Raw genomic sequence first — 11,504 nt, 5'->3', positions numbered from 1 at the left:
CATGGATACCATGCCTTGGTACCACATACACAGAAAAAGCCAGAAATGGTGCTGTGGCTTAAGTGGCAGAGGGCTAGCCTTGAGAAAAAAGTGTCCAAGGACAGTGTTCAGGCCCTGAGTTCAAGGCCCCCCACTGGCAAAAAAGAAAAAAAAATATATATGTGTGTGTGTGTAATCTCTATATACATATATGCAATCTCTATATGCAATCTAACATACAATAGCTACGCATATACTCACATACGTTTAAAATCCTGTGTGTGTGTGTGTGTGTGTGTGTAATCCCAGCTTTTTTCCTGGGAATGTGACAGGTACTCTAGCCTGTAACTTCCTTGCCCCGCCCCTCCCCAGCAGCGCATGCGCCTCCCAAGCCCTGTGATTGGATGGAGCCCGGTGGGCTGGGTCGCGCGTCACTTCCGAGGCGGGAGGATGAAGTTCATCCACCATGGTTTCTTTGATGTCCAGGTAGGGCCCGCGGAGGGCGTAAGCCGGCCCTTGCGTGGAGGACGGAGTCCGACTGTGAGCTGAGGGTGCACTGGAGGGATTGCCGGCCCGGGTGAGGGGCGGGAGGCGGTGTGGAGGCCGAGCGCAGGCCGCGGGCCTCGCGGGGCGTGCTGTCTCCTCAGAAGCCTTCCGGGTCCCCGCGACGCCCCGCTGGGGAGGCGGCTGAGCCCAGACGTGGCGGCTGGAGGGCCGGCTCGGGCACCGAGGCCTCACGGCCTGCGTTTGCGTGGCTGCAAACCCGAGGGGTGGTGCGGCGGTTTCCCTCAACCCCCTTCCGCGAGGCTGGGCGGTGCCTGCCGGGGGCTGCGGCGCCCTGAGTTCGCTGGCGCGCGCCCGTCGGGCCTCCGTGCCCGGTGCCCGGTGCCCGGGCCTGGTGACGGGCACCGAGACGATGCCATTTTTCGGAAGGCAGGGGAAGTTACTCACGCTTGGCTGTCTTAATCTCCAGGCCTTGACATCTTGGGCACATACTTTCTTCAGCGGCAACTTTGGGAAGTCATCACCGCACTCGTAAAGTTGTAGATAAAGCAGATAATTCTATCAATGGTACTGTCGTGAGCAGATGAAGTAATTCACCAGTAGGCAGGTCCTAGGATGCAACCTAGTTTATCGATTTAACATAGCTTAGCAGAGTCGACACTGTATTCTAGTCACTGTCGTCTAGTCCTGACTTGCCTAATTCTGTCTTGCACACCGGCTGGACTCACCTCTCCGGTATCTCTTAGTCCTGAAGTCGAGTCTCGGTCCTCTCGGGTAAGGAGCAGCTTCTGCATAGCTGAAGATCCTCAAACCACAGTCTTGGTTAAGGCCAGCAGAAGTGCTGTCCCTCATTCTGAGTCCTTGGCTCATATTGGTTCTTGGCTGCTCCTCTCTGGCCCAAACTCCTTCTTGCTTGATTTGGATTGGTTAGGCCCTTGGTGGTGGTGCCCAGGGATGTGCTTGGTCCTATTGTTCTATTCCTATTCCCAGTTGTCAGGGCTCTTAGGTATTTTACAGTTACTCTATCTTGTAAGCCATACTCCTGCCGGTTTGTGTGGTTACGGTCATAGGTGTCTTTGCATGTGTCTTTTATCTCTCATGTCCACATACCTTTAGATACGTTTGTATTGGCAATATATTTCTTTAACTATTTTAGCTGTATCTCATCCAATTGTTTTTCATTCTAATAGTCATTATATTAGTATTTTCAATCATATTCCCTTAGTATTTTCATATTGTATTTAGTATTTTCACATCATTACCCCCTGTTCTACCTTCACATCTTTATGCTCATAACAGGTACTCATACAATTCTGTTAGGTTAAGTATTTGCTGCAGTGATTTATTTTGAGACACCATCATATTCTCCTTCTCAAATGGATCTTGACCTCTGGGCTCTAGCAGTGTTCCTTTTCAGCTTCATCATACCTGGATTTTTTTTTGGCCAGTCCTGGGGAATGAACTCAGAGTCTGAGCCCTGTTCTTGGGCTTTTTCCTTAAGGCTAGCACTCTACCACTTGAGCCACAGCACCACTTCTTGCTTTTTTTCTGTGTATGTGGTACCTAGGAATTAAACTCAGGTCTTTGTGCATGCTAGGCAAGCGCTCTACCACTAGGCCAATCTACTGGCCTCCGGATTTCTTTTGAAAGAAACTAGGGGTGTGAGTATGTGTGCCCACACACCTGTACTGGGGCTTAAGTTCAGAGTCCTGGCACTTTTTTGTTGTTGTTGTTGGTTGTGTGGCATGGAGTCCGGACCTGGGCATTGTCCCTGAGCTCTTCAGCTCAGGGCTACCACCCCTTGAGCCACAGCACCCCTTCTAGTTTTCTGGTGTTGTGCTAAGAACTTCATTATAAGTAGGAACTACTGTCTTCATTTATAGAGGAATAAGTGGCCTGAGAGATGGTAATTTTATGTACAAGCACAGAACTGTAAGAGCAGAGCCAGTTTCATGTCACTCCCAAGCTCAGTGCTTACCTACACATCATGGTAATTTTTCCTCTTCTTCCTCTTCCACCTCCATTTTTCCCAGGCAAGTGCACTGCCACTGAGCTACACTCCAGCCCACCATTCCTTCATTCAACAGGTATTTATTGAATTCCCATTGTGTACCTACCTACAAAATGTGCTAGCTCTTTGGGTATATAGTAGTGATGAAAACCAATACAGCCATTATCCTTAAATTGTAAATAGGTCATGAAGAAAAACATTCAAGTGTGCTATGGAGGATGATAGAGGGTGCTTTGAGGCTGCTTGTTGGTGCCAGTGATAGGGGAGGGAGTGGGGTGAGGCACCCTTCCCCCCAAACCACAAGACTATGTTGAAGTTAATTGGGCAAAGATCTGCCAGTGTGAGGTAAGACCATGTGGGATGCCTTGAGACTAGCCACAACTTGTGTATTACAGTGGTTGGGAAACTTGTGAGGTCAAATGCCATACTGCTCCCTGACTAGTTTCTCAGAACATGCAGTCAGCTCCATAGTGTGCATTTTATTTTCTAGCTGTGTGTCAGAGCCCAGTCTCATGTCTTCAGATATGTGGCTGGACTACTGGGTACCCACAGGAATGAAATTTGGGGATGGAATATGGGATAAATACCTCAATATGAGACCTTAGTATGTGGCAATTTACAGTGGGCACAGTCAAATAAATCTATGCCAAGTACCAATATTGTATCTCATCACATGCATCTCTATTTTAACATTGTTTCATCCTTCCCTGCTCCAAGCCTGTTAGCTTCCAAGGATACAAACATGTTTGTATCCCAACTGTAGTACTTCAGCATATCACCTGTGTTCTACTGAGGATGCTACAGTTACATTGTCAGCATTTATTTAGCATGTACTAGGGTTACAGCGGTGAACAATTAGGAGCATGACCTTAGCTTAAGCTCCCATAGAGGGAAGAGAAGGTTGGGGATATGAGATTGTAGCAGTGGGGGCTGGTGGGACATGTTAAGGACCCAGGGTTTTCCTGAGAGTGGGAAGCCATGAGAGAATTTCAGTCAGGGAATGATCCTATCAGGTATGTGTTGGGAAAGATCACTCTGGCTCGTCAGTGGATGCTGAAGTCATGGATTGAGAGCTATTTGCCAGGTGGGAGGGGATTTGCCTCACTTCTCAGTTCCCTTGCAAATCACAGGTATTTGAAATTCACAGTGGAAAACATTTCAAGGAGCTTCACAAAGTGGAGAGTCTTCCAAGACAAGTTTTAGCAAAGATTTAGTACAGCAAGGGAAAGTAGGAAAGAGAGAGAAATATTTCCTACTTCCCACACAGGAAATGGGAGTAGACTCTCAAAATGATAGCTCTTATCTGGGATTTGAGCTGAGGAGACTACAGCCATGTGGTCTAGCCACTCCTAGTTATTAGAGATAATAGAAAACACTGGCTGGGCACAGGTGGCTCATGCTGTAATCCTAGCTAGTCAGAAGGCTGGGATTTGGGATCAGGGGTCAAAGCCAGCCCAGGCAGAAAGTTCCTTATCTCCAATTAACCAACAAAAAACCCAAAGTGGAGCTGTGGCTCGAGTTGTAGAGCATTAGCTTTGAGCATAAAAGCTCAGGGACAGTGTTCAGGCCCTGAGTTCAAGTCCTAGGCTTGGCACAAACATAGAGAACTGATCTATTTAGGCTTACCCTAATAAAGCACAGCCTCAAACAAAACACAAACTATTGGTGTGAATTTCAAAACATGAATTTGCCAGATGTGCCCTCCAATTTTGTCTCTGCCATTCATTTATTTATTTATTTATTTATTTATTTATTTATTGCTTGCCAGTCCAAGGGCTTGAACTCAGGGCCTGGGCATTGTCCCTGAGTTTCTTTTCTTCAAGGTTAGCACTCTATCACTGGAGCCACAGCACCATTTCTGGCTTTTTCTGTTTATGTGGTAGTGAGGAATTGAACCCAAAGCTTTATGCATGCTAGAAAAGCATTTTACCCATTGAGCCACATTCTCAGTCCCTGCCTATTCTTTGTTTTTGTTTTGTTTTTGTTTTGTTTTGTTTTCCAGTCCTGGAGCTTGAACTTGGGGCCTGGGCACTCAAGCTTTCTCAAGGATAGCTCTCTACTATTTGAGCCCTAGTACCACTTCTAGTTTTTTCAGTGTATGTGGTATGGAAGAATTGAACCTAGGGCTTCGTGCATGCTAGGCAAGCGCTCTACTGCTAAGCCACATTCCCAGCCCATATTTATTCTTTTTTTTGGGGGAGGGGTTGTCTGTTGTAGGGCTTGAACTCTGGGCCTGGGTGCTGTCCCTTAGACCTTCAGCTCAAGACTAGTGCTCTATCACTTGAGCCACAGCACCACTTCTGGTTTTCTGGTGGTTAATTGGAGATAAGAGTCATGGGCTTTTGTGCCCAGGCTGGCTTTGAGCTACAGTCCTCAGATCTTAGCCCTCCTGAGTAGCTAGGATTATAGGCATGAGCCACCAGTACCCAATTCCAGTCCATATTTATTCTTATAACTAAGAAGATGATGATAGGAAGGGAATTTTTGCTCAGCTTGCTTCCTGGTTTGAATCTGAGTCTAGTGCTGTTTAAAATATTGACATAGGGTCTGGAGTTTGGCCTAGTGGTAGCATACACAAAGACAGGGGTTCAATTCCTCAGTACCACATACATAGACAAAACCAGAAGTGGTGCTGTGGTTCAAGTGGTAGAGCTCGAGCCTTGAGAAGGCTGAAGGACAGTGCTCAGGCCTTGAGTTCAAGCCCTGAGACTGGCCTTCCCCTCCCACCCCCAAAAAGAGTAAGAAGTAAATGAAAAGATGAAGATATATTCTATGTTTATAACTAGGCACCTCATTAATGTCCCTGGTAATAAGATAATAAGTGAGGGGCCCGGGAGTTTGGCCTAGCGGTTAAAGTGCTTGCCTAGCATGCACAAGGACCCGGGTTCGATTCCTCGGTATCCCACATACACAACCAAGCCGGAAGTGCCAGAGACGAGACTGCAACAAGCGACAGAGAGCGAAAGCAAGCAAGCGGAGCCCAACCGAGTGGTGGCCGGAGCGAGTGGGGCCGGAGCGAGCAGGGCCGGAGCGAGCAGGGCCGGAGCGAGCAGGGCCGGAGCGAGCAGGGCCGGAGCGAGCAGGGCCGGAGCGTGCGGGAGCGAGCCGAGCCAGAGCCAGCGAGGCCGGAGCGAGCGGGGCCAGAGCGAGAAGGGGCCGGAGCGAGCGGGCCGGAGCGAGCGGGCCGGAGCGAGCGGGGCCAGAAAGAGAGAGAAGGGGGCCAAAAAAAAAAAAAAAAGATAATAAGTGAGCATGAACATGAGTAGCTAAAGTATGAAGCAAAATGAGGTAATAGGGAGCAGGAGGTCAAGGATCTGAGTGAGTAGGGTATGGGAAGAAGTGTCCATACCAATACAAATTATGACATTAGGGTTAGTTCAGGAGAGACCAACTGTGAGGAACTCAAGGCCTTCAGATAATGGAGGGCAAAGGGGATGTCCAGTGAAGATACATGACTTGAATGAAAGGCAGTGGGTAGTAGAACCTGACAAGGAGAGATACATAGCTGGTTTTAGAAGGACCAACAAAGATAACCCTAATGCTCCTCTAAGCCAATGCACAGGAGTGTGGAGAGAACACTGCCACCACTGCTCAGGACTGTAGAAGAGCCTGTCCTCAGGAAGCACCATCTATTGTTGGAGCAGGAGGGTAAAGGGACCGTTCAGAGTAGAGACTGATCTTCTTAGGGTCTCAGCCTATGATGGGGTTGAGAGATAGGGTAAGAAAAGGTTATATACAAAATGTTTTGGGGCTGGGAACGTAGCCTAGTGGTACAGTGCTCACCTAGCATGTATGAATCCCTGGGTTTAATTCCTGGTCAGTACCATATACACAGAAAAAGCCAAAGTGATGCTGTGGCTCAAGTGGCAGAGAGCCAGCCTTGAGCAAAAAGTGTGCAAGGACAGTGCCCAGGCCCTGAGTTCAAGCCCCAGGACTGGCAAAAAGCCAAAACAAAGCAAGCAAGCAGACAGACAACAGAGTGGTTTGGGATTCAGGAGCCAGAAGATATGCTAAGATTTTTGGTCTACTAACAGTGAGTGATGTAAGGGCCTGGTGAGATTGGTCCCAGTTTTTTCTAAGCATTTGGAATGGTGGGGTGTAGGTAGGAGGCCTGTTGGGAGCTGCCACCCGACTCCTGCTGACTGAGGCTGGAAGAGAGGCTATGTGGGGCCTGGCCCTGTGGGTGGAGGTCAGCAGATCATTCTGGCTAACAACTCCAGAGGTATTCAGGGTCTCCAAAGTTTAATGTTCATCAAACTCACCAGAGGAGGACCTCGAGAGTGAGATTCCCAAATCTCACCTTTTCTGGTGTTAGTGGTGTTCAGTTGGAGTAGGGTCCTGTATTTTAACATGCTTCTGAAGCAAGTAGTGATTGGACTACATTGATGCATGTGATTCTGAGCTCTCCAGTGCATAACATGTATCAGGAACTGAATGAAGTCTGGACATCTGATGGCGTCTGTAGTTACCCGTCTCACACTCTGCTCTGCTCACAGACCCGTTTAAGACCCTACATACTATGTTACCCCCTATAGATACCGTAGTAACGTGACATCGGTTTGTTCCTTTTAGTGTTCGAAGTGATTGTTAGCCAATTTTATTGTGTAGGGTGGGGTTTTTCATAGAGCTGATTATATTCACTAATCTGGTTATCATTTGAGCAAAGTTGAACATGAGAAATGGAAGAGGCCCAAAGTACACAAAAGGGGAACAGGATGATGAAACTCCACATATGTACCATCCTACTTCAACAACTTTCAGCATTGTGTCATCTGGAAGAAAAGACACAAATCCTGCCTTTCCGACTCAAATGCTTGATTTCTTTCTTTTTTTTTTTTTTTTTGCCAGTTCTGGGGCTTGGGCTCAGGGCCTGAGCACTGTCCAAGAGCTCTACCACTTGAGCCACAGTACCACTTCCAGCTTTTTCTGTATATGTGGCACTGAGGAATTGACCCCAGTCATGTGGCAATCACTCTACCACTAAGTCACACTCCTGGCCCATTGATTTTTTTTTTTTTTTACCAGTCCTGGGCCTTGAACTCAGGGCCTAAGTACTGTGCTTCTGCCTTCTCAAGGCTAGAGCTCTACCACTTGAGCCACAACACCACTTCTGTTTTTTTTCTATGTATGTGGTACTGAGGATTCGAACCCAGGTCTTTGTGTATGCTAGGCAAGCACTCTACCACTAGGACAAACTCCCAGCCCATGGCCTATTGATTTTTAAAATATTTATTTTCTCCTTATTCTGTGGCTAAACATATTAATCCTCTCAGGATCAGGAAAAGGCTTTATTATATCAAAACTTAGATTGGCATTCTTATTTAAGATAGCCTACCTCGGTGATGGTGGCTCATGCCTGTAATCCTAGTTACTCAGGAGGCTGAGATATAAGGATCCAAGTTCTAAGATAGCCCAGGCAGACAAACCTAAGAGATTCCTTTTATTTATTTATTTATTTAGCATCAGTCTTGGAGACTTAACTCGGCCTGAGCACTGTCCTTGGACTCTCTCAAGGCTGGAGCTCTACCACTTGAGCCACAGCACCACTCCCAGCTTTTTTTCTATGTATGTAGTACTGAGGAATTGAACCTGGGTCTTCGTGCATGCTAGGCAAGCACTCTACCTAGGCCAAACTCCCAGCTCCCCCCCCCCTTTTTTTTTCTTTTTCCCTGGTTCTGGGGCTTGAACTCTGGGCCTGGGCCTTGTCCCTAAACTTCTTTTGCTTAAGGTTAGTGCCCTACCACGTGAGCCATGACGCCACTATTGGCTTTTTTTTTTGCTAGTCCTGGGCTTGAGCTCAGGGCCTGAGCACTGTCCTTGGACTTTCTCAAGGCTAGAGCTCTACCACTCGAGCCTCAGCACCACTTCTGGCTTTTTTCTATGTATGTGGGACAGAGGAATCGAACCCAGGTCTTCGTGCATGCTAGGCAAGCACTCTACCACTAGGCCAAACTCCCAGCCCCACTATTGGCTTTTTTTAAAAATAGTTTGTTAGAGATAAGAGTCTCATGAACTTTGCTACTCAGGCTGGCTTCAAACTATAATTTTCAGATTTCAGCCTCCTGAGTAGCTAGGATTACGGGTATGAGCTAGCAGTGCCCTGTGAAGAGATTCTTTTCTCCATTTACCTAGCAAAAAGCCAGGAGTAGAGGCATGGCTCAAGTGGTAAAGTGCTTGCCTTCAGCAAAAAAGTTAAACAAGAGCTCCAAGCGCTGAGTTCAAGCCTCAGTACACACACAAACACACACACACGCGCACAGAGAAGGAGAGCACATTATTCCTTCACACTGAAAAATGGATATAAATTTTCAACTTAATATGTTGTGATAGTTAATTTTTTTTTTTACCAGTCCTGGGCTTGGGCTCAGGGCCTGAGTACTGTCCTTGGAGGCTTTCTTAAGGCTAGACCTCTACCACTTGAGCCACAGCACCATTTTGTGCTTTTTCTATGTATGTTTTACTGTGGGATTGAACCCATGTCTTTGTGCATGCTAGGCAAGCACTCTACCACTAGGCCAGGCTTCTGGCCCCAGGATAGTTAATCCTGACTGTCAGTTTGATTAAATTGAGATACCTAGAAGATTCAGAACACTATTGCGTGCTCTTAGAGGCTCATTCCAGAGATAATTAGATATGAGCACTCTGCTGTAATAATAGGTTGTGTAATCCATTCGTGCTGTTCAAATTAGAACAGACTTATTGAAAGGTAGAGGAAGTCAGTCACTGAGGGCGGAGTGTGGTTCGGGTTTTGCCCTGGCCCCTTCCTGATTTGCTTATTTGTTTCCTTTTATGAGGATAGTAGCTCACGTTAGGCCCTCACCATGGTCCCAGACCAGTCTATAGTGAACCTCTGCAGCTTCTGTCTCTCAGGTATTGTATCAGTCTATAGTGAACCTCTGCAGCTTCTGTCTCTCAGGTATTGTATCATAGTGATGAAAAACTACTTAAATACTTACTTTGGAGTTTACCAAATAGATAAGTTGGGGGGAGGGGTAGGAGAGGCTCTCGTTTTTGTCTGGTTTGGACAGCATTAAGACGCTCTGTAAGAGAAATAGGGGAGAAAAATTTCTCTGTAGCACAGAATGAGAAATCTTCTAAAAGTGGGTGGAATCAATTAGTTGCTTAACTGCTTACTGTGGACTTGATCTGAAGAGACACAAGGCAGCATTTGCTAAGACACCTGGTAAGATACAGTGCTGGGGCCCTGGAGAGGCTTGTGGATTCTTATACTGCTCCTGGTGCTTGAACTTAGAGCACCTAGGTGCTTCCTGGAGTTCATTTGCTCAAGGCTAGTGCTCTTATCACCTCTGCCTCAGCTCCATTAAGCTTTTTTTTTGGTAGTTTATTGGCTATAAGGGTCTCGTAGACTTTACTGTCCAGGTTCACTTTGAACTGTGATACACAGAATTTAGCTTACTTAGTAGTTAGGATTACAGGCATGAACCACCAGCACCTGGCTAGGTGTCCCTGAGCTCTTCAGCTCAAGACTACTGTACTACCCCTGGGCCTGGGCATTGTCCCTGAGCTCTTTAGCACTAGGCTACTGCCCTACCCCTGGAGCCACAGCCACAGTTCCTATTTTCTAGTGATTAATTGGAGATAAGAGGCTCTCAGACTTCAGTGCCCAGACTGGCTCTGAATCTTGATCCTCAGATCGCAGCCTCCTGAGTAGCTAGGATTATAAGCATGAGCCACCTACTTGGCTGGAGAGGCTATTTTTTTGTTTTGTCAGCCATGGGGCTTGAACTCAGGGCCTGGGCACTGTCCTTGGACACTTTTTGCTCAAGGCTAGCACTCTGCCACTTGAGCCACAGCACCACTTCAGGCTTTTTCTGAGTATGTGGTACCAAGGAATCAAACCCAGGGCTTTATGCATGCTAGGCAAGCACTCTACCACTAGGCTATGCTCCCAGCCCCGTGGGGAGGCTATTTTTAAACACAAGTGTAGATGTTGTCACTGGCAGCACCCTCTCAGGTTATCATGTGTTCCTTCCAGTAGGTGGGCCTGCTTTCCTGTATATTTCCTAGCATTAAAGTTAGTACAGTACAGATTTTAAGTAGAACCATCATACACTTTTTCTTTCAAGTGTTGCTTCAGGGTAAAGGGCATTTCCCAGTTAAATTTCACAATGTGTTTTTCAGTTCCAAAAATAACTTGGAATTTAGGGTGAAACATGATCCTAGATAAATTACAGTAAGGCAGATTGAGAGAGACAGTGGGCAAAGGCAGATGATGTGTCTAAACCTGCAAGGAAACTCTGACATCATTTATTACATTCCAAAATAATCAAGAGTCCAACTCTGTGACTACTTGAAGCATTGTTTAATTCTTCCTGGGATGTGACTTGGCTTTTGTTTTAGTGATCTTTTCCAGAAATGAAGCTGCAGGGAGGGACTCTCATTACTGAGAGAGTACAATATTAGTTCATTCACCCCCCAGTCAGTCGTTGGGCTTGAACCGTCGTTGGGCCTGGGCAACGTCCCTGAGCTCTTCAGCTCAAGGTTACCACCCTTCCCCTTGATCTGGGCAGTGTCCCTGAGTTCTTCACCTCAAGGCTACTGCCCTACTCTTGAGCCACAGGACCACTTCAGATTTTCTAGTGATTAATTGGAGATAAAAGTCTCACAGACTTCAGTGCCTGGGCTGGCTTTGAACCATGATCCTCAGATCCCAGCCTCCTTGGTAGCTAGGATTACAGGTGTGAGCCACTGTGCCCAGCTCATATTTTTATTTATTGTTTGCCTGTTTCATGAACACATCTTGGCCTGGGCTTTCTGTCATCCAAGAGGACTGGAGTGGTTTATGTCTGTGGTTTGGTTTCATGCAAGAAACCTGTATGGGGTTCTCATCACAGAAGAGATGTGCAAGGTAGGTGTGCCAAATTCTCTTCTCACAGACCTGCCCTCTGGGGAGGAGGCAACTATGTGGAAGGTCAAGATGGAGAGGTGAGGGGAAAGGCTGAGTAGGAAAAAGCAAACAGGCAGCCACAGGCCTCTATAAACCCAGGTT

At 46.9% G+C, this 11,504-nt stretch overlaps 1 protein-coding gene across 2 annotated transcripts in view; it reads left to right on the top strand.

Annotated features, from left to right (window-relative positions):
* Window positions 1-381: 381 nt before the first annotated feature.
* Window positions 382-11,504, top strand: part of Dhrs7b (dehydrogenase/reductase 7B) — a 34,488-nt gene continuing 23,365 nt past the window's right edge. Inside the window, exon 1 of one of the 2 annotated variants that reach the window (XM_090349382.1) lies at window positions 382-465. In XM_090349382.1, coding sequence (XP_090205508.1) covers window positions 446-465 — 20 coding nt within the window. In that variant the 5' untranslated portion in view covers window positions 382-445. Of the gene's footprint in view, window positions 466-2,546; window positions 2,571-11,504 lie in introns of those variants that run through there. The other variant, XM_090349384.1, reaches the window with a different exon arrangement.

The sequence above is a fragment of the Megascapheus bottae genome, chromosome 17, assembly GCF_031878675.1.
Source record: "Megascapheus bottae isolate mThoBot1 chromosome 17, mThoBot2.hap1, whole genome shotgun sequence".
Taxonomy (NCBI): Eukaryota; Metazoa; Chordata; class Mammalia; order Rodentia; family Geomyidae; genus Megascapheus; species Megascapheus bottae.
Note: the sequence above shows the minus strand (reverse complement) of the source record. Positions and strands in the feature narration are given on the sequence as shown.